Source organism: Oncorhynchus mykiss, chromosome 11 (assembly GCF_013265735.2).
Source record: "Oncorhynchus mykiss isolate Arlee chromosome 11, USDA_OmykA_1.1, whole genome shotgun sequence".
Lineage (NCBI taxonomy): Eukaryota > Metazoa > Chordata > Actinopteri > Salmoniformes > Salmonidae > Oncorhynchus > Oncorhynchus mykiss.
Window position 1 is genome coordinate 76,274,086 of NC_048575.1, and position 24,442 is coordinate 76,298,527.

A 24,442-nucleotide genomic window follows, 5' to 3' on the forward strand; every position below is an offset into this window, starting at 1 on the left:
ACTACACTGATCAACTACCACACTGACCAACTACAGACTATTACACTGATAAACTACTGGCTACTACACCAATCAACTACTACACTGACCAACAACTGACAACCACACTGATCAACTATTACACCGACCAACTACTGACAACTAAACTGGCCAACTACTACATTGATCAACTACTGACTACTACACTGACCAACTACTGACAATTACACCGATCACCTACTACACTGATCAACTACTGACAACCACACTGATCAAATACTGACCACTACACCGATCAACTACAGACAACTACGCCGATTAACTACTGACTACCACACTGATCAACTACTGAATACTACACTGATCAACTATTGACAACAACTGAATAACTACTGACAAGTATACTGACCAACTGACACCTACACCGATCAACTACTACACTGATCAACTACAACACTGATCTACTACACCGATAAATCACTGACAACTATGCCAACCAACTGCTCACAACTACACCGACCAAATATTGACAACTACGCCAACCAACTACGCCGATCAACTACTGACTAATACACTGATCAACTGATGAACTACTGACAACTACTGAACAACTAATGACTACGACACTGGCCAACTGACAACTATGCCAACCAACTACTCACAACTACGCCGACCAACTACTGACAACTACACCGATCAACTACTATGCCGATTAACTACTGACAACTATGCCGATCAACTATCACACCGAACCGACAACTACACTGATCAACCACTGACTACTACACTGATCAACTACTGCCTACTACACGGATCAACTACTGACTACTACGGGGATCAACTACCACACCAAACCACTGACAACTACACTGATCAACTACAGACTACCACACCGATCAACGACTACACTGACCAACTGACAACAACTACACTGACCAACTACTGACTACTACACCGATCAACTCCACACAGACCAACTCCTAACTACCACACCAACCAACAACTGACAACTACACTGATCAACTACTACACTGACCAACAACTGACAACCACACTGATCAACTACTACACTGACCAACAACTGACAACCACACTGATCAGCTACATTGATCAACTACAGACAACTACGCCGATTAACTACAGACAACTACGCCAATTAACTACAGACAACTACGCCAATTAACTACTGACTACCACAGTGATGAACTACACTGATCAACCATTGACAACTACTGAATAACCACTGACAAGCACACTGACCAACTGACACCTACGCCGATCAACTACAACACTGATCTACTACAACACTGATCAACCAACTACTACGCCAACCAACTACTTACAACTACGCCGATCAACTACTGACTAATACACTGATCAACTGATGAACTACTGACAACTACTGAACAACTAATAACTACGACATTGACCAACAACTGACAACCACACTGATCAACTACTACACTGACCAACTACTGACAACTACACTGGCCAACTACTACACTGGCCAACAACTGACTACTACACTGACCAACTACCTACAACTACACTGGCCAACTACTACACTGGCCAACTACTGACTACTACACTGACCAACTACTGACTATTACACTGACCAACTACTGACAACTACACCGACCAACTACTGATTACTACACTGATCAACTAATACACTGATCAACTACTGACAACCCCACTGATGAAATACTGACAACTACATTGATCAACTACTGACCACTACACTGATCAACTACGCCGATTAACTACAGACAACTACGCCGATTAACTACTGACTACCACAGTGATTAACTACACGATCAACCATTGACAACTACTGACAAGCACACTGACCAACTGACACCTACGCCGATCAACTACTACACTGATCAACTACACCACTGATCTACTACACCGATAAACCAACTACTACGCCAACCAACTACCGACAACTACACCAATCAACTACTGACAACTATGCCGATTAACTACTACACTGATCAACTACACTGATCAACTATTGACAACTACTGAACAACTAATGATTACGACACTGACCAACTGCTGACTACTACGCCGATCAACTACTGACTACTACGCCGATCAACTACTGACCACTACGCCGATCAACTACTGACCACTACGCCGATCAACTACTGACCACTACGCCGATCAACTACTGACCACTACGCCGATCAACTACTGACCACTACGCCGATCTGACTACTGACCACTACGCCGATCAACTACAGACCACTACGCCGATCAACTACTGACCACTACGCCGATCAACTGCCGATCAACTACTGACCACTACGCCGATCAACTGCCGATCAACTACAGACCACTACGCCGATCAACTACCGACCACGACGCCGATCAACTGCTGACCACTACGCCGATCAACTGCTGACCACTACGCCGATCAACTGCTGACCACTACGCCGATCAACTACAGACCACTACGCCGATCAACTACTGACCACTACGCCGATCAACTACTGACCACTACGCCGATCTGACTACCGACCACTACGCCGATCAACTACAGACCACTACGCCGATCTGACTACCGACCACTACGCCGATCAACTACAGACCACTACGCCGATCTGACTACAGACCACTACGCCGATCAACTACCGACCACTACGCCGATCAACTACCGACCACTACGCCGATCAACTACCGACCACTACGCCGATCTGACTACCGACCACTACGCCGATCAACTACCGACCACTACGCCGATCAACTACAGACCACTACGCCGATCAACTACAGACCACTACGCCGATCAACTACAGACCACTACGCCGATCAACTACAGACCACTACGCCGATCAACTACAGACCACTACGCCGATCAACTACAGACCACTACGCCGATCAACTACAGACCACTACGCCGATCAACTACAGACCACTACGCCGATCAACTACAAACCACTACGCCGATCAACTACAGACCACTACGCCGATCAACTACAGACCACTACGCCGATCAACTACAGACCACTACGCCGATCAACTACAGACCACTACGCCGATCAACTACAGACCACTACGCCGATCAACTACAGACCACTACGCCGATCAACTACAGACCACTACGCCGATCAACTACAGACCACTACGCCGATCAACTACAGACCACTTCGCCGATCAACTACAGACTACTACTCCGATCAACTACTACACTCACCAACTACTGACTACTACACTGATCAACTACACTGGTCAACTTCCACAGTTATCAACTTCCGACAACTACACCACTTTTCAACTACACTGATCAACCACTGACTACGACACTGATCACTTCAAATCTGTTGTCTTGCCCATTCACCCTCTGAATGGCACAAACACACAATCCATGTCTCAATTGCCTCAATGCTTAAAAATCCTTCTTTAATCTGTCTCTTCCCCTTGAAATCAGAAACAAGGGTTTAGCAGTGCTGTGAACTGACCAATCAGCGAGACCGAGTTTTAAAAAAAAATGTCATTATTTAACCTTTATTTAACTAGGCACGTCAGTTAAGAACAAATTCTTATTTACAATGACGGCCTACCAAAAGGCAAAAGGCCTCCTGCGGGGACGGGGGCTGGGATTAAAAATCAAATATAAATATAGGACAAAACACACATCACGACAAGAGAGACACCACAACACTACATAAAGAGAGACCTAAGACAACAACAGCATGGCAGCAACACAACAGACTGTTCTGAGGGCAGTTTTCATTTCCACTAATGCGATTCATCTTCAACTACACTGATCGAAGTGGGTTTAACAAAGTGACATGAATAAGGGATCATTAGCTTTCACCTGGATTCACCTGTTCAGTCTATGTCATGGAAAAAGCAGGTGTTCCTAATGTCTTGTATAATCAGTGTATATCTCTGGCCACATCTGCATCGTCAATCTATCTCCTGGCCACTAGATGTTAGCAGTGAGACGTCTCAACACTGTCACCACATTACCCACTGAAGTTTGGCAATCCTCAACAGTCATGACAACTGACAACAGAAAGCCACTGAAACCAAGTGAGTAAAATGCTACTGGAGTGAAGGAGAGAGAGAGAACAGAGTTTGAGATAGACAGAGTAACGGAGGAGAGGGAGAACAGAGTTTGAGAGAGATAGAAGAGAGAGAGATAGGAGTTTGAGAGAGATAGGAGACAGAGAGTAACGGAGGAGAGAGAGAACAGAGTTTGAGAGAGATAGAAGAGAAACAGACAGAGTAACGGAGGAGAGAGAGATAGAAGAGAGACAGACAGAGTAACGGAGGAGAGAGAGATAGGAGAAAGACAGAGTAACGAAGGAGAGAGAGATAGAAGAGAAACAGACAGAGTAACGGAGGAGAGAGAGATAGAAGAGAAACAGATAGAGTAACGGAGGAGAGAGAGATAGGAGACAGACAGAGTAATGGAGGAGAGAGAGATAGAAGAGAAACAGAGAGTAACAGAGGAGAGAGAGAACATAGTTTGAGATAGAAGAGAAACAGACAGTAACAGAGGAGAGAGATATAGAAAAGAAACAAACAGAGTAATGGAGGAGAGAGAGAGGACTCACCTAACGTGGGAGCACTGAGGGCCATGACTCCGTAGTAGGAGAAGGGTCCCGTCTCAAACTTCATGTTCTCGTTCCCGGCTTCCACCTCCACCCGACCCTGAGCGACACACAGGGAAACACAGACAATGGATTAGGGACAAAGAACAACCCCATACCTCTCTGAATGGCTGGACGGGACAAGGAGATTGAGGGCGTAAGGAGACTTCTTTGAATGTGTCGTCACAGAGAGATGGCCGGAATAGAGACAGAGAGAGGTAGATGGACAGAGACAGACAGGGTGAGGAGGCCTCTATGGTGTTGTCACAGAGCTGGCAGGGTAGGGTGCTGTGGGGGGGGGGGGTGAGGAATGTGTGAACTGCAGCAACACAGCACAGTTAATTCCCCCCGCTCATTTTCCTTACTCACATACAACATTGACCCTGGAATCTAAACAGTGGGAGGGAAGGAGAGGAGAAGAGAGGGAAGGAGAGAAAAGAAGAGAAGAAGAAGAGAGAAGGAGAGAAGAGACCGAAAGAGAGAGAAGGAGTGAGGAGAAGAAGAGAGGGAGGAGAGGGTAGGTGGGAAAAGAAGAGAAGAGAGGGAAGGAGAGAGGAGAAGAGAAGAAGAGAGGGTAGGTGAGAGAAGAAGAGAAGAGAGGGAAGGAGAGAGGAGAAGAAGAGAGGGTAGGTGAGAGAAGAAGAGAAGAGAGGGAAGGAGAGAGGAGAAGAAGAGAGGGTAGGTGAGAGAAGGAGAGGGTAGGTGAGAGAAGAAGAGAAGAGAGGGAAGGAGAAAGAAGAAGAGAAGAGAGGGAAGGAGAAAGAAGAAGAAGAGAGAAGGAGGGAGGAGAAGAGAGAAGAGAGGGAAGGAGAAAGAAGAAGAGAAGAGAGGGAAGGAGAGAGGAGAAGAAGAGAAGGAGGGAGGAGAAGAATAGAGAAGAGAGGGAAGGAGAGAGGAGAAGAAGAGAGGGAAGGAGAGAGGAGAAGAAGAGAGGAAAGGTGGAGGAGGGGATGGAAAGAGACAGGAGAAGAGAGGGATTTAGAATTAGAATGACAGATTTAACTTCTGTCAGCAATTTATTTCCTTCCCAGAAATAAAAGAGCATAAACATATGAACAGAAACCTCAGCCACTCTGACCAAGCTCAGCTCTCTGTCAGAACAGAAACCTCCTCAGCCACTCTGACCCAGCTCAGCTCTCTGTCAGAACAGAAACCTCAGCCACTCTGACCAAGCTCAGCTCTCTGTCAGAACAGAAACCTCCTCAGCCACTCTGACCCAGCTCAGATCTCTGTCGGAACAGAAACCTCCTCAGCCACTCTGACCCAGCTCAGATCTCTGTCGGAACAGAAACCTCCTCAGCCACTCTGACCCAGCTCAGCTCTCTGTCGGAACAGAAACCTCCTCAGCCACTCTGACCAGCTCAGCTCTCTGTCAGAACAGAAACCTCCTCAGCCACTCTGACCCAGCTCAGCTCTCTGTCAGAACAGAAACCTCCTCAGCCACTCTGACCCAGCTCAGCTCTCTGTCAGAACAGAAACCTCCTCAGCCACTCTGACCCAGCTCAGCTCTCTGTCAGAACAGAAACCTCCTCAGCCACTCTGACCCAGCTCAGATCTCTGTCGGAACAGAAACCTCATCAGCCACTCTGACCCAGCTCAGATCTCTGTCGGGAACAGAAACCTCCTCAGCCACTCTGACCCAGCTCAGATCTCTGTCAGAACAGAAACCTCCTCAGGCACTCTGCCCCAGCTCAGATCTCTGTCGGAACAGAAACCTCATCAGCCACTCTGACCCAGCTCAGATCTCTGTCGGAACAGAAACCTCCTCAGCCACTCTGACCCAGCTCAGCTCTCTGTCAGAACAGAAACCTCCTCAGCCACTCTGACCCAGCTCAGCTCTCTGTCAGAACAGAAACCTCCTCAGCCACTCTGACCCAGCTCAGATCTCTGTCGGAACAGAAACCTCATCAGCCACTCTGACCCAGCTCAGATCTCTGTCGGGAACAGAAACCTCCTCAGCCACTCTGACCCAGCTCAGATCTCTGTCAGAACAGAAACGTCCTCAGGCACTCTGCCCCAGCTCAGATCTGTAAAGGACATACAGCCCTTGAATAGACCATCAGAGTATACAAAGGACACATGTTTACACACCTCCACACCATGCGTGGTATGTTTAAAGTAGGGGAGGTCAGAGAGAGAAAGAATAGAACCAGACAGGAGGGGTGAAAAGCTAGACGCTATTCTAGTCTGACCTGCTCTACATGTCCATCCATCAGCTTTCACAATACACACACACACACACACACACACACACACACACACACGTCCTGGGTTCAAATATGTTCAAAATCATTTAAATACTTTATCTGTGCTTGATTGAGCTTGTCTGGCATAATGAATCAACAGAATGGTCCCAAAACTGCAAACTCTGCCCATCTGGCTCAAAGTATTTAAAAGATTTCAAACAGGATTTGAACCCAGGTGTGGTTTACAGTGCAATACACACAGCACATGACACATTATGAGACATTTAATGATAGCTGGGAACACCACAATACGTTTAGCCTCAATTGATTAAGGTTAGTTGAACATTATGATCAGGTCACACAGGAACATCAAGCTGAGTGGGTTACACAGTGTGTTCAACCAGAATATGACTTGAACATTAGCCGTTGAACAGAAGGCAGTGCTCGTAGTGTGTGTGTGTGTTCATGTAACCACATGGGTCTAGGTAGGTCGGGGTCAAAGTTCAGGTGTTTATGAATGAATCATCAACAGTGAGAGAACCCTAACTGACCCCTCCTGAGAAGAGAGTTCTCTGTGTTCCACTGACTGTCTACTAGAACATGATGAACCTCTAGAGCAGGGACCGGCAACTCTAGTCCAAACAGGCCCTGCAGTGTGGGTGTATCTCGCACCATGATTACTTGATTATTTGTGTCAGTGCTGGGCTGGAACAAAAGGCTGCACACGGTCTATTATCTCCAGGAGCAGAGGTTATCTAGATTACAGCTGGTGTATCTGTTGACAGGACGAACTTGCATGACCCCGAGCGAGAGAGAGCGAGGAAGAGAGAGAGAGGTAGAGAGAGAGAGGGAGAGAAAGAGGTAGAGTGTGTGTGTGTGTGTGTGTGTGTGTGTGTGTGTGTGTGTGTGTGTGTGTGTGTGTGTGATAAAATCATAGCCTATTTGAAATAATGGCTGACATATTCCTGAACGGGGCTGCCTGTACTTTGCATACAGCTGGATGTGTGTTAAAATGTTCTGCCTTCATAACTGACTGAAACTGTCAGTCCCTGTCGGACCGGTCTCACCTGCCTGCCTGCATGTTGTGTGATAAAAAGGCTTTATGAAATAATGGCTGATATATTACTGAATAGGGCTGCCAGTAGTTTGCAAACAGCTGCACATCATGTGATGAGTGGCCAGCTACAGTGGAGCAGCAAAACGCCAGTACACACACAATCTACTAGCACCCACCACCAAAAATCATTCTCCCCTTCATGCCTCCCTCCCTCCCTCCCCTCCCCGCCTTTCTCAATCCCCTCCTCCTTCTCCCTCTCTCCTTCCCCGCCTCCCACCCTTCCCTCCCTCCCTCACACCAAGGGGCAAATATTTGATCGCTGATGACAATATTCTGGAAACAGAATCGACTGACGTCTGGGAGCAGAGACGAACAAACAACCAACCAAAAATAGGCCTATGTAATGGCGTGTAACAGGAAGGACACACACACACACACACACACACGTAGCTGTAATAACGGTGGAATGAAGATTGGGGCGGAGGGAGATTATCTGGAAGAGAATGGTCCCATTTCTCATGACTCTGCTCCCACGCCTATGCTATTAACAAATGCTGCCCCCCCCTACACACAGACACACATTTCCAAAAACAACCAATTCATTCATGAACACAGCGCATTCGGAAACTATTCAGACCCCTCAACTTTTTTCACATTTTGTTACGTTACAGCCTTATTCTAAAACAGATTAAATAAAACAGTTTCCTCAGCAATCGACACACCCCATTGTGACAAAGCAAAAACATATTTTGGGACATTTTTGAAAATGTATTAAAAAACAAACACAGAAATACTGTATTTACAGGGCCTCCCGGGTGGCGCAGTGGTTAAGGGCGCTGTACTGCAGCGCCAGCTGTGCCATCAGAGTCCCTGGGTTCGCGCCCAGGCTCTGTCGTAACCGGCCGCGACCGGGAGGTCCGTGGGGCGACGCACAATTGGCCTAGCGTCACCCGGGTTAGGGAGGGCTTGGTCGGTAGGGGTGTCCTTGTCTCATCGCGCACCAGCGACTCCTGTGGCGGGCTGGGCGCAGTGTGCGCTAACCAAGGTGGCCAGGTGCACGGTGTTTCCTCTGGCGCATTGGTGCGGCTGGCTTCCGGGTTGGATGCGCACTGTGTTAAGAAGCAGTGCGGCTTGGTTGGGTTGTGTATCGGAGGACGCATGACTCTGTTTCCATTGATCATTCTTGAAATGTTTCTACAACTTGTCCACCTGTGGTGAAATCAATTGATTGGACATTATTTGGAAAGGTCCCACAGTTGACAGTGTATGTCAGAGCAAAAACCAAGCCATGAGGTCGAAGGAATTGTCTGTAGAGCTTGAGACAGGATTTTGTCGAGGCACAAATCTTGGGAAAGGTACCAAAACATTTCTGCATCATTGGAGGTCCTCAAAGACACAGTGGCCTCAATCATTCTTAAATGGAAGAAGCACCAAGATTCTTCTGAGAGCTGGCACACACACACTTTTTCTCTCCCTCTCTCAAGAACTCTTTGGCCTGAATTCCTCCAGACGTGACGCTTGACATTCAGGCCAAAGAGTTTCATCAGACCAGAGATGACCACCATCTTGTTTCTCATGGTCAGGGTCCTTTAGGTGCCTTTTGGCAAACTCCAAGTGGGCTGTCATGTGCCTTTTTACTGAGGAGTGGCTTCTGTCTGGCCACTCTACCATAAAGGCCTGATTGGTGGAGTGCTGCAGAGATGGTTGTCCTTCTGGAAGGTTCTCCCATTTCCACAGAGGAACTTCGGATTCTTGGTCACCTATCTGACCAAGACCCTTCTCTCCCGATTGCTCAGTTTGGCCGGGCGGCCAGCTCTCGGAAGAATCTTGGTGCTTCTTCCATTTAAGAATGATGGAGGCCACTGTGTCTGGCACCATCCCTACGGTGAAGCATGGTGGGGGCAGCATCATGCTGTGGGGATGTTTTTCAGCAGCAGGGACTGGGAGACTAGTCAGGATTGATGGAAAGATGACCAGAGCAAAGAATCCTTGATGGAGACCTCCTCCGGAGCGCTCAGGACCTCAGACTGGGGGCGAAGGTTCACCTTCCAACAGGACAACAACCCTAAGCACACATCCAAGACAACAAAGGAGTGGCTTTGGGACAGCTTTCGGAATGTCCTTGAGTGGTCCAGCCAGAGCCTGGACTTGAACCTGATCAAACATCTCTGGAGAGACCTGAAAATAGCTGTGCAGCAACGCTCCCGATCCAACCTGACAGAGCTTGAGAGAATCTGCAGAGAAGAATGGGAGAAACTCCTCAAATGCTGGTGTGGCAATTTTGTACCCAAGACTCAAGGTTGTAATTACTGCTAAAGGTGCTTCAACAAAGTTCTGAGTAAAGGGTCTGAATATTTATGTGAATGTTATATTTCCGGTTTGTTATTTTTGTATAAATTTAAAATAATGTAATACATTTTAGAATAAGGCTCTAACCTAACAAAATGAGTGCCCACTTTTTAATTTTGCTCCAGAAACTAAGTCCAGTTGTGCACCTGGTGATGGAACGGGTTACCAGATGCAAATATCGAGATGGTTTTTGGGGCCTTCTGGGGGGTGCTGGAGGTCCATGGCCGAGTTGGGGGACCCCCCCGGGTCATTTTGGACATTTTTCAAAAAACCTTCAAAAAAATTTCAGATTTTGCTCCAGAGACTAAGTCCAGGCGCGCAGCTGGTGATTGAACGGGTCTAAATGCCTTCAGGGGGGTCTGAATACTTTCCGTTGGCATTGTACGTCATAATACCACAAATGTCTCCTCTTTCCATCTCCTTTAGACCACTCCCTTTGTAGCAGTACAAGAGCAGCCGTCAAAAAACTATTCCCATTCCACCTCCTAACATTCTATTGTTGGCAGGCTCCATCCACCTCCTAACATTCTATTGTTGACAGGCTCCATCCACCTCCTAACATTATATTGTTGACAGGCTCCATCCACCTCCTAACATTCTATTGTTGGCAGGCTCCACCCACCTCCTAACATTCTATTGTTGGCAGGCTCCATCCACCTCCTAACATTCTATTGTTGGCAGGCTCCATCCACCTCCTAACATTCTATTGTTGGCAGGCTCCATCCACCTAACATTCTATTGTTGGCAGGCTCCACCCACCTCCTAACATTCTATTGTTGACAGGCTCCATCCACCTCCTAACATTCTATTGTTGTCAGGCTCCACCCACCTCCTAACATTATATTGTTGTCAGGCTCCATCCACCTCCTAACATTATATTGTTGGCAGGCTCCATCCACCTAACATTCTATTGTTGGCAGGCTCCACCCACCTCCTAACATTCTATTGTTTGCAGGCTCCATCCACCTAACATTCTATTGTTGGCAGGCTCCACCCACCTCCTAACATTCTATTGTTGACAGGCTCCATCCACCTCCTAACATTCTATTGTTGACAGGCTCCATCCACCTCCTACATTCTATTGTTGGCAGGTTCCATCCACCTCCTAACATTCTATTGTTGGCAGGCTCCACCCACCTCCTAACATTCTATTGTTGGCAGGCTCCATCCACCTCCTAACATTCTATTGTTGGCAGGTTCCATCCACCTCCTAACATTCTATTGTTGACAGGCTCCATCCACCTCCTAACATTCTATTGTTGACAGGCTCCATCCACCTCCTAACATTATATTGTTGGCAGGTTCCATCCACCTAACATTCTATTGTTGACAGGCTCCATCCACCTAACATTCTATTGTTGGCAGGCTCCACCCACCTCCTAACATTCTATTGTTGACAGGCTCCATCCACCTCCTAACATTCTATTGTTGTCAGGCTCCATCCACCACCTAACATTCTATTGTTGGCAGGTTCCATCCACCTCCTAACATTCTATTGTTGACAGGCTCCATCCACCTCCTAACATTCTATTGTTGACAGGTTCCATCCACCTCCTAACATTCTATTGTTGGCAGGCTCCATCCACCTCCTAACATTCTATTGTTGACAGGCTCCATCCACCTCCTAACATTCTATTGTTGACAGGCTCCATCCACCACCTAACATTCTATTGTTGTCAGGCTCCACCCACCTAACATTCTATTGTTGACAGGCTCCATCCACCTCCTAACATTCTATTGTTGACAGGCTCCATCCACCTCCTAACATTCTATTGTTGACAGGCTCCATCCACCTCCTAACATTCTATTGTTGGCAGGCTCCATCCACCTCCTAACATTCTATTGTTGGCAGGCTCCATCCACCTCCTAACATTCTATTGTTGACAGGCTCCATCCACCTAACATTCTATTGTTGGCAGGCTCCACCCACCTCCTAACATTCTATTGTTGTCAGGCTCCATCCACCTAACATTCTATTGTTGGCAGGCTCCACCCACCTAACATTCTATTGTTGTCAGGCTCCATCCACCTCCTAACATTCTATTGTTGGCAGGTTCCATCCACCTCCTAACATTCTATTGTTGACATGCTCCATCCACCTCCTAACATTCTATTGTTGACAGGCTCCATTCCACCTCCTAACATTCTATTGTTGGCAGGCTCCATCCACCTCCTAACATTCTATTGTTGGCAGGTTCCATCCACCACCTAACATTCTATGGTTAACAGGCTCCATCCACCTCCTAACATTATATTGTTGGCAGGCTCTATCCAAATAACATTAAATTGTTGACAGGCTCCACATGTCAGTGCTCTCCCACCCCCCTAAACATACACTACATTGCCAAAAGTACACGCCTTCAAATTAGTGGATTCTGCAACTTCAAATCAATGTTAATGGTCACATACACAATTTAGCAGATGTTGTGGGTGTAGCGAAATGCTTGTGTTTCTATCTCCAACAGTGCAGTAGTATCTAAAAACTATTCACAACAATACACACAAATCTAAAAGTAAAATAATGGAATTAATAAACACACACACAAAGTTGAAGTCGGATGTTTACATACACCTTAGCCAAATTCCGTTTTAGGTCAGTTAGGATCCCCATTTTATTTTAAGAATGTGAAATGTCAGAATAATAGTAGAGAGAATGATATATTTCAGCTTTTATTTCTTTCATCACATTCCCAGTGGGTCAGAAGTTTATATACACATAATTAGTATTTGGTAGCATTGGCTTTAAATTGTTTAATTTGGGTCAAACGGTTCGGGCAGCCTTCCACAAACTTCTCACAATAAGTTGGGTGAATTTTGGCCCATTCTTCCAGACAGTGCTGGTGTAACTGAGTCAGGCTTGTAGGCCTCCTTGCTCGCACACGCTTTTTCAGTTCTGCCCACAAATAATCTATAGGACTGAGGTCAGGGCTTTGTGATGGCCACTCAAATACCTTGACTTTGTTGTCCTTAAACCATTTTGCCACAACTTTGGAAGTATGCTTAGGGTCATTGTCCATTTGGAAGACCCATTTGCAACCAAGCTATAACTTCCTGACGGATGTCTTGAGATGTTGCTTCAATATATCCACATTATTTTCCCTCCCCATGATGCCACCTATTTTGTGAAGTGCACCAGTCCCTCCTGCAGCAAAGCACCCCCACAACATGATGCTGCCACCCCCGTGCTTCACGGTTGAGATGGTGTTCTTCGGCTTGCAAGCCTCCCCCTTTTTCCGCCAAACATAACGATGGTCATTATGGCCAAACAGTTCTATTTTTGTTTCATCAGACCAGAGGACATTTCTCCAAAAAGTAAGATCTTTGTCCCCATGTGCATTTGCAAACCGTAGTCTGGCTTTTTAATGTCAGTTTTGGAGCAGTGGCTTCTTCTTTGGTGAGCAGTCTTTCAGGTTATGTCGATATAGGACTCGTTTTACTGTGGATATAGATACTTTTGTACCTGTTTCCTCCAGCATCTTCACAAGGTCCTTTGCTGTTGTTCTGGGATTGATTTGCACTTTTTGCACCAAAGTACGTTCATCTCTAGGAGACAGAACGCATCTCCTTCCTGAGCGGTATTACGGCTGCGTGGTCCCATGGGGTTTATACTTGCATACTATTGTTTGTACAGATGAACGTGGTACCATCAGGTGTTTGGAAATTGCTCCCAAGGATGAACCAGACTTGTGGAGGTCTATAATTTTTTTTCTGAAGTCTTGGCTGATTTCTTTTGATTTTCCCATGATGTCAAGCACAGAGGTACTGAGTTTGAAGGTAGGCCTTGAAATACATCCACAGGTACACCTTCAAATGACTCAAATGATGTCAATTAGCCTATCAGAAACTTCTAAAGCCATGACATCGTTTTATGGAATTTTCCAAGCTGTTTAAAGGCACAGTCAACTTAGTGTATGTAAACTTCTGGAAGTTGTGATACAGTGAATTATAAGTGAAATAATCCGTCTGTAAACAATTGTTGGACAAGTTACTTGTGTCATGCACAAAGTAGATGTCCTAACCGACTTGCCAAAACTATAGTTTGTTAACATGAAATTTGTGATACAGTGAATTATAAGTGAAATAATCCGTCTGTAAACAATTGTTGGACAAGTTACTTGTGTCATGCACAAAGTAGATGTCCTAACCGACTTGCCAAAACTATAGTTTGTTAACATGAAATTTGTGGAGTGGTTGAAAAACTAGTTTTAATGACTCCAACCTAAGTGTATGTAAACTTCCGACTTCAACTGTTATATTAGATTGAGCAATTTCAGAGTGGCATTGACTAAAATACAGTAGAATAGAATACAGTATATACATATGAGATGAGTAAAGCGGTATGTAAACATTATGTAAACATTATTAAAGTGACTGGTGTTCCCTTATTAAAGTGACCAGTGATTCCACGTCTATGTATATAGGGCAGCAGCCTCTAAGGAGCAGGGTTGCGTAACCAGATGGTAGCCGGCTAGTGATGGCTATTTAACAGCCTGATGTCCTTATGATTGAAAAATATCTATCTTGGTCTCAGCTTAGCTGAGTAGCGGGGTGAACAGGCCGTGGCTCAGGTGGTTGTTGTCCTTGATCTTTTTCAGCCACACCCATGGCTGACAGGTGTATAAAAATCGAGCACACAGCCAAGCAATCTCCATAGACAAACATTGGCAGTAGAATGGCCTGAAGAGCTCAGAGACTTTCAACGTGGCACCGTCATTTATTTATATTGATTTATTGAACCTTTATTTAACTAGGCAAGTCAGTTAAGAACAAATATTTTTTTACTATGACGGCCAACCCCCAATTGACAATAGGATGCCACCTTTCCTACAAGTCAATTCTTCAAATTCCTGCCCTGTTAGAGCTGCCCCGGACAACTGTAAGTGTTGATATTGTGAAATGGAAATGTCTAGGAGCAACAACGGCTCAGCTGCGAAGTGGTAGGCCACACAAGCTCACAGAAAGGGACTGCCGAGTGCCGAAGCACGCAGCGTCTAAAAATAGTCTGTCCTCGGTTGCAACACTCACTACAGAGTTCCAAACTTCCTTTGGAAGCAACGTCAGCACAAGAACTGTTCGTCAGGAGCTTCATGAAATGGGTTTCCATGGCCGAGCAGCCGCACCCAAGCCTAAGATCACCATGCGCAATGCAAAGGATCGGATGGAGTGGTGTAAAGCTCGCCGCCATTGGACTTTGGAATGAATCACGTTTCACCATCTGGCAGTCCGACAGACAAATCTGGGTTTGGCAGATGCCAGAAGAACACTACCTGCCCCAATGCATAGTGCAAAGTGTAAAGTTTGGTGGAGAAAGAATAATGGTCTGGGGCTGTTTTTCATGGTTCGGGAAATCGTAACGCTACAGCATACAATGGCATTCTAGACGATTCTGTGTTTCCAACTTTGCGGCAACAGTTTGGGGAAGGCATTTCCTGTTTCAGCATGACAATGTCCCCATGCACAAAGCGAGGTCCATACAGAAATGGTTTGTTGAGATCGGTGTGGAAGAACTTGATTGGCCTGCACAGAACCCTGACCTCAACTCTATCGAACACCTGAATTGGAACGTCGACTGCGAGCCAGACCTAATCGCCCAACATCAGTGCCCGACCTCACTAATGCTCTTGTGGCTGAATGGAAGCAAGTCCCCTCAGCAATGTTCCAACATCTAGTGGAAATCCTTCCCAGAAGAGTGGAGGCTGTTATAGCAGCAAAAGAGGGACCAGCTCCATATGAATGCCCATGATTTTGGAATGAGATGTTCGACAAACAGGTATCCACATACTTTTCTCCATGCAGTGTAGCTCAATGGATTATTCCACCTATGGGCCCTCCCACTGAGTAGATAACATCATGATGAGGGTGGGGTGGGTGGCTATCAAGCTGAGCCTAACAATCCCTGGATTACTGGCGCTGGCTAATGACTGTTTAGGGACTAATGCCATAACTGATTTATGGGAAAACAGTGTGTGTGTGTATGTGTGTGTGTCTTTCTACACAGAGTGGTGCAGAGGCTAGCTGGGGGTTAGATTAAACTTGGCCTATTGATACACAGCTGACTGACAGTGTGGCACACACGGTGTCTCCCAGTCTCTCCCGTTCTCCTCCCCCTTTCTTCTCCTACCTCCCCTGTTCTCCTCCCCCTTTCTTCTCTCTCCCCCCTTTCTTCTCCTCTCCCCCCCCTTTCTCCTCCTCCCCCCCCCCTTTCTCCTCCTCTATCCCAAAGTTCTCCTCCCCCTTTCTCCTCCTCTCTCCCAAGTTCTCCTCCCCTTTTCTCCTCATCTCACCTTTACGTAAGAGGGATCAATTAGTACAGGCCGCTCTGGACCCTGTCTCCCTCTCTCCCCCCCCCTCCATGGTACCCCCTGTATACAGCCATGTTATTTTCTACTCCCTATACACCGAGTATACAAAACATTAAGAACACCTGCTCTTTCCACGACAGACTGACCAGGTGAATCCAGGTGAAACCTATGATCCCCTTATCAATGTCACTTCTTAAATTCAGGCTCTGACCTCCAGCTGCAGGCTCTGACCTCCAGCTGCAGGCTCTGACCTCCAGCTGCAGGCTCTGACCTCCAGCTGCAGGCTCTGACCTCCAGCTGCAGTGCCAGCTGAAGGAACATTGCTTCCCGCCTAGGGCTGGGTGATAGAGTTAATTAATATGAATGCTTTTGCGCAATATTCCAAATGCCTGTATCTTTTTATTTTTTATGAGCGTTTATGTCAGCATACTGTCTTTTTGGTTTCCTCTCCTTCGCGCTTTCTGTGCTGTGCACCTTCCCATTTACACCAGAGATCTGTATATAATGATGAGATGCTCATGTCTCCGCCCTAACAATGGGGAGTCGTTGTCCCAAAAGCGGGAAGTCAGGAGAAATTTGGGGGAGAGTGAAACCTCTCGCTTCACCGCTTAATCTCAGTTTACACACACGTGGACACACACCAATTATGTGTTCATAATTAAACTGTTCTGCCTTGTTAGCTAGCAAATAGATCGAAAATGGACCAAACTAGAAATATAAAAGATTAGCTGGATACTCACCAGCATGTGGGCTTGTGGGATTGTTTATGAGACCTGTGTTAATTGTCTATAACGCTTGCTTCAACAAGTTATTCATTATTAGTGAACGTGTATTATGCATGGTTCTGGTTTACATTTGTAACAAAAATGGCATTTTCATAGACCGACTTGAAATCCAAATCAGTAATTACAACCGAAAAGCAGGTTAAACAATTGAGAAAATAATTACATTATTAGTGGGTCTTATGATTGTAGAAGGCTTATATTTAGCCTAGATATAATATCACAAGCCCTGAATTCATTAGATTATTGCTGACTGTTTAAAATGCTGTGTATTCTACCTTTAAAATTGTACAACAAAAGCTTATTTAGAAAAAAATATTTTTTATGTTATTGTAAATCATGATTTACAATATATAAATAAAATCGAAATATGATTTTTAGGCCATATCGCCATCCCAACCCCACCTACCCTGCACCTCAATACTCTATAGCGGCCTCCTCGTCTCGTCTCAATATTCTATATCGGCCTCCTCGTCTCGTCTCAATATTCTATATCGGCCTCCTCGTCTCGTCTCAATATTCTATATCGGCCTCCTCGTCTCGTCTCAATATTTTATATCGGCCTCCTCGTCTCAATATTCTATATCGGCCTCCTCGTCTCAATATTCTATATCGGCCTCCTCGTCTCAATATTCTATATCGGCCTCCTCGTCTCAATATTCTATATCGGCCTCCTCGTCTCAATATTCTATATCGGCCTCCTCGTCTCAATATTCTATATCGGCCTCCTCGTCTCAATATTCTATATCGGCCTCCTCGTCTCAATATTCTATATCGGCCTCCTCGTCTCAATATTCTATATCGGCCTCCTCGTCTCAATATTCTATATCGGCCTCCTCGTCTCAATATTCTATATCGGCCTCCTCGTCTCAATATTCTATATCGGCCTCCTCGTCTCAATATTCTATATCGGCCTCCTCGTCTCAATATTCTATATCGGCCTCCTCGTCTCAATATTCTATATCGGCCTCCTCGTCTCAATATTCTATATCGGCCTCCTCGTCTCAATATTCTATATCGGCCTCCTCGTCTCAATATTCTATATCGGCCTCCTCGTCTCTTCTCAATATTCTATAGCAGCCTCCTCGTCTCATCTCAGTATTCTATAGCGGCCTCCTCGTCTCATCTCAATATTATATAGTGGCCTCCTCGTCTCATCTCAATATTCAATAGTGGAATTTGCATTTTACCTTCAAAATAAATGTGTCATTGACAGTGATGCAAATGAATACAAATAGTAGAATTATGCCATACTTTTATTTTGAAGGCTAACCATGAAGTCCACTATTGTGGCTAATCCTTATTGTGGCTAGCTTCACATAGAAGGGTCCGACCACCATTAATCAAAGAAGAAATGTCTTATAAATTAGGGTTATTTTAGATGACACATATCTATATAGTTAGCTAGCTAACTATAGCTACTGAAACAGATGTCGTTTTGCTATGTTTTTGAGGAAGAACATTGTTTGCATCCATCAGCTAGCTAGCTTTTATTATGACCAGCACTGTAGGTGTGCGAGACAACTTTAGCACACGTATCAATTAATCGTTGTGATATATGAAATACGAGTGATAGTTATTACACATTGATTACACTATGTAAAAACGTATGAGCGTGTTAAATTATTACATGACGTGAAGTCCTATTCAGGTCCTGATTGGTCAACAAGCTTATTTGAAGTGTAACTTTTTTGACACGCAAAGACCCAAACGGCGTTCCATAGAACTCCTGGTTGAGAATGAAACGTCTGAACAACCAAACAGCACAGCAAGTAAGTGAAAGAAATAGGTTTTGATGATGTTTTACTGGTAAATGGGGACAGACGTAAATGCCAACAAAATAACTTTTTGGTTAGTGTGGAGTGAGTAACCTTTATTTCCCTAGGCAAGTCAGTTAAGAACAAATTCTTATTTACAATGACGGCCTACCCCGGCCGATGCTGGGCCAATTGTGCGCCACCTTATGGGACTCCCGATTACGGCCGGATGTGATACAGCTGGATTCGAACCAGGGACTGCAGTAACGCCTCTTGCACAGATGCAGTGCCTTAGACTGCTGTGGCCATGTGTTAACTATTTAACTTCACTAGAATGCTTAAAAGGCCTCCAAAATGTTTAATATCGGTATCGTATTTTTTGGGGCAAAGAAAATATCGATATAGGCCAAAAATGTCATATGAATGCAACACTAGTATAAAATGGCCTCCCCGTCTCTTCTCCTCTGCTTCCGGAGAACAATATGTTGGAGAGAGTGTAGGTGTGAAGGCCTTGAATGAGGCCAGTGGCAGCTTTCACAACAGACCTTCAACAGGATGGTTAGTCTGGCTGTGTGGTTGATTAACGTAGAGCTAACTCCCTCTGGGTTAGTGTTGTGACACAGAAAGCCTCCTTCCGTCAACCCCGGTTAAATAAGTAAATACTTTGCCACCCCCTGTCGAGGCAGGGCAGGGAGCTGCCATCTGTTACGGGTAGCAGGACATGGCCGATTTCAACAATGAGAAACACTGAGATGTTAGAGAGTGTTTCTGGGGTCTATTCCAGGCCAGGATGAACAGAGGAAGTCAGAACTTATATAAAAACAAACTAAGAAGGAACTTTTCATGTGGGAATTTAAAACCATGTCACAATGGTGACTCATTGAATCAATCACTGGCTGATTCACACAAAGACAGCCAGAAAGATAGAGTGTGTGTGGTGTGTGGCCTACCTGCAGTATGAGTATGAAGTAGTCGACAGCCTTCCCTCTCTGGTAGACAAAGTGTTGAGGACAGCGTTTGTCACTGTCGTTGAACTTAATTTCCTGGATGACGTCTGGGTGTCTCAGAATCCTCAACAGAACCTTGTCCGATATCTGAGACGGGCTGAATAACGTCACCTCTGGAGACAGAGACTAATTATAATGAACTGAACTGAAATTGTGTTAAAGACAGGGGTTAGAGGCAGACAGACATAGGGTAGAGGCAGACAGACAGAGGGTAGAGGCAGACAGAGAGGGTAGAGGCAGACAGAGAGGGTAGAGGCAGACAGAGAGGGTAGAGGCAGACAGACAGAGGGTAGAGGCAGACAGAGAGGGTAGAGGCAGACAGAGAGGGTAGAGGCAGACAGAGAGGGTAGAGGCAGACAGAGAGGGTAGAGGCAGACAGAGAGGGTAGAGGCAGACAGAGAGGGTAGAGGCAGACAGAGAGGGTAGAGGCAGACAGAGAGGGTAGAGGCAGACAGACGGAGAGGTTAGAGGCAGACAGACGGAGAGGGTAGAGGCAGACACAGACAGGCATGCTGTAATACTGCAATCTCTGTTGTTTTAGAGAGAGAAGAAGGAACAGCAGCGTAATTCTGTCTGAGCACGCTACAACAGACACAAGACTAGTGGTGAATCATTTACGTCACAATATTCAACCATGGTTGTATTGTTTTTTTTACACACATTTCTACTATGAATAAGCAATCACTGAGGTAATTGAATAACATTGGAATTCTTAACAAGTCGCGACACGCTTTTACCAACTGAGCTAGACATATCGTACACTCGGAAAGTATTCAGACCCCTTGAATTTTTAAACATTTTGTTACGTTACAGCCTTATTCTAAAATTGATGAAATATTTTTTCTCTCATCAATCTACACACAATACCCCATAATGACATCACAATACCCCATAATGACATCACAATACCCCATAATGACATCACAATACCCCATAATGACATCACAATACCCCATAATGACAAAGCAAAAACATGTTTTTAGGAAAAAAAAGAAAAAAAATGACTTTGTCAGTAATTTGTTGAAGCACCTCTGGCAGCGATTACAGCCTCGAGTCTTCTTGGGTATGATGCTACAAGCTTGGCACACCTTTATTTGGGGAGTTTCTCCTATTCTTCTCTGCAGATCATCTCAATCTCTGTCAGGTTAGATGGGGAGCGTCGCTGCACAGCTATTTTCAGGTCTCTCCAGAGATGTTCGATCGGGTTCGAGTCCGGGCTCTGACTGGGACACTAAGGACATTCAGAGACATGTCCAAAAGCCACTCCTGCATTGTTTTGGATGTGTGCTTAGGGTCGTTGTCCTGTTGGAAGGTGAACCTTCGCCCCAGTCTGACATCCTGAGCACTCTGGAGGAGGTTTTCATCAAGGATCTCTCTGTACTTTGCTCTGTTCATCTTTCCCTCAATCCTGACTAGTCTCCCAGTCTCTGCCGCTGAAAAACATCCCCACAGCATGATGCTGCCACCAACATGCTTCACCGTAGGGATGGTGCCAGGTTTCCTCCAGACGTGAAACATGGCATTCAGATCAATCTTGGTTTCATCAGACCAGAGAATCTCGTTTCTCAAGATCTGAGAGTAGGTGCCTTTTGGCAAACTCAAAGTGGGCTGTCATGTGCCTTTTACTGATGAGTGGCTTCTGTCTGACTCTACCATAAAGGGTTGATTGGTGGAGTGCTGAAGAGATGGTTTTCCTTCTGGAAGGTTCTCCCATCTCCACAGAGGAACTCTATCAGAGAGACCATTTAAGAATGATGGAGGCCACTGTGTTCTTGGGGACCTTCAATGCTGTAGACATTTTTTGGTACCCTTCCCCAGATCTGTGCCTTCGACACAATCCTGTCTCGGAGCTCTACGGACAATTCCTTCGACCTCATGGCTTGGTTTTTTGCTCTCACATGCACTGTCAACTGTGGGACCATATATAGACAGGTGTGTGTACCTTTCCAAATCATGTCCAATCAATTGAATTTACCACAGGTGGACTCCAATCAAGTTGTAAAAACATAAAGGATGATCAATGGAAACAGGATGCACCTGAGCTGAATTTCGAGTCTCATAGCGACGGGTCTGAATACTTATGTAAATAAGGTTGCTTTGTTTTTATTTTTAATAAATGTGTAAACATTTCTAAAAACCTGTTTTCGCTTTTTCATTAGGGGGTGTTGTGTGTAGATTGATGAGGATTTAAAAATATATAATTTTAGAATAAGGCTGTAACGTAACAAAATGTGGAAAAAGTCAAGGCGATTGAATATTTTCCAAATGCACTGTATTGTGGTATATTGTGGTTGGGTAGTGTGTGACAGTGTGTGGGTTGGAGGTCACACGTTCTAACCTGTTGCCAGGAAACGGTGAGCGGCCAATAGCAGCTGAGGGGAGATCTTGACTTTGGATTCGCTCTCGCTCTGTTTGAAGGCGGAGAAATCTCGTTTGTTCTTATTGGGTGCCACCTTCTTCCTGTTTCTGCTGTTGTCAGCTAGGTGAGAGATAACACAAAAGGACAGAACACAAAAGGACAGGTTACAGATTAGGGCAGAATCTAAACTGCATTTCCTTGGTTCCTCGAATCCCCTCTCCTCTCCTTCTCAAAACCCATTGGAGGAGAAGGTCAGAGGGGAGAGACATCGGATCAGCATCTGACCGAGGACACTTATCTCAAAACAGTTTATCTCGAGTGGATTAATATTGTTAATTTGTGTGACACGGTAGATTTTACAACCACGGGTCAGCCTTGCATTCTTTTGAAAAATGTGATTTCTAAGATTTTATTTGCTCTTTTATAAACAATACAAAAACATACACATAGTAAAAAACAACTACATCATACAAAGAACCACTAGCCCCCACCCTAATAACCTTCTGCCTCATGGCCTCAAACTGCCCCCACCCTAATAACCTTCTGCCTCATGGCCTCAAACTGCCCCCACCCTAATAACCTTCTGCCTCATGGCCTCAAACTGCACCCTTTTGTCTCTCTCTGTCGTCCACGCGCCTTAAAATGTCTAGATAGTAAAGCACATGACCCTTCCATTGCGTGGGGAGGATTGGCCGAGTTTCAGTTTTTTTTAGTATAGGTTTTTTGTCGTTTTAAGATAACTGACGAGAAGAGTTTTGTCCAACCCATCGGGTATCTCACTGCACCCTCATGTCTTGAAATATACAGCCAGACGAATGGAAAGCACATTTACATTGCAATACCGCTTCACATCCATCTTTCCAACTCCGCCCATTACTTTTGTAACATTCCCAGAAGGCATGAATTATTGAGTCATTAGTAGGGCTTACACTTCAGACGGGACTCTGACGTTGTGCTGTACAATTTGTCAATTGTGTCTTTTGTATAGTAATAAATACTGGATTAAGAGTACATTTTCGTTAACTGTAATCTCATTCGTTATGTTTCAACACTCTCGTGCCAATATCAGTTATTAAGTCTTGATTCCAATAGTTGATATTTTTCTCTAAGACGTTGTCAGCTGGCTCTCTGAAAGGTTTTCTTGTCCTTATCGATCATATGAATATCCTTTTCTGACATAGGTTTCCCCCAAGACTGCTCTCATGTTCAAACGACTTCAAATCAAAGTTTTTGTGATTTAAACTTTTAAGTTGCATGTACTTGAAAAATATCTACATTGGTCCAAAAATGCTGTTGAATTCTGTCATGGAAATAAATATATTTCCTGTTACCAGGTCATTTACGGTTTCTATGCCTTTAGTTTTCCATGTGGAACAATTTACCGGTGAATTCTGAAAAGCGAACCAAGGTTTGTTCCATAATGTTGTGTTTTTAGGTAGTGATACTTGTTCTTGTAAAATACGATTCATTTTCTTCCATATTTTTTTTTCCTTCCATGTTTTTAACTATGAAGTTGTTCATGTTCTTTGCTTTATCCTTTGAAAACAGACGATTCCGGGGATGAGCATGCACATCCTCAGCTTTGCATTCTAAGGGTATGTACTAAATATCTATAAAGGCTAATAAATGAGTTATGGGCTCAGGTTCTATGAACACATATGTTGTAATAAACATGTTATAACCCAGTAGACTCACTGTAAAGATCCGACTCGTCCAGGATCTCTGATTTGATGATCTCCTCGATGACGTCTTCCAAAGTAACCAATCCCAGCACCTCGTAGAACGGATCCCCCTCCCCCTCATTATTCACCTTCTGAACGATGGCCAGGTGGGACTTACCTGGTGAGAGAGAGAGAGAGAGACAGCGCGAGAGAGACAGTGGAGAGAGCGAGAGGGAGAGAGAGAGAGAGAGAGAGAGAAAGGCAGGGGAGAGAGCGAGGGGGAGAGAGCGAGAGAGAGCGCAAGGGGGAGAGAGCGAGAGAGAGCGCGAGGGGGAGAGAGCGAGAGAGAGCGAGGGGGAGAGAGCGAGAGAGAGCGAGGGGGAGAGAGCGAGAGAG

The 24,442-nt window shown here is 45.2% G+C and overlaps 1 protein-coding gene across 2 annotated transcripts in view; it reads right to left on the reverse strand.

Moving 5' to 3' along the window:
- LOC110536403 (metal transporter CNNM4) overlaps positions 1–24,442 on the reverse strand; it is a 71,284-nt gene that overhangs the window by 6,520 nt on the left and 40,322 nt on the right. For both annotated transcript variants that reach the window (XM_036936382.1, XM_036936383.1), the window contains exons 2-5: positions 24,081–24,224; positions 22,365–22,505; positions 19,970–20,139; positions 4,551–4,647 (exon numbers count right to left, since the gene is read on the reverse strand). In XM_036936382.1, coding sequence (XP_036792277.1) covers positions 4,551–4,647; positions 19,970–20,139; positions 22,365–22,505; positions 24,081–24,224 — 552 coding nt within the window. The remainder of the gene's footprint in view (positions 1–4,550; positions 4,648–19,969; positions 20,140–22,364; positions 22,506–24,080; positions 24,225–24,442) is intronic.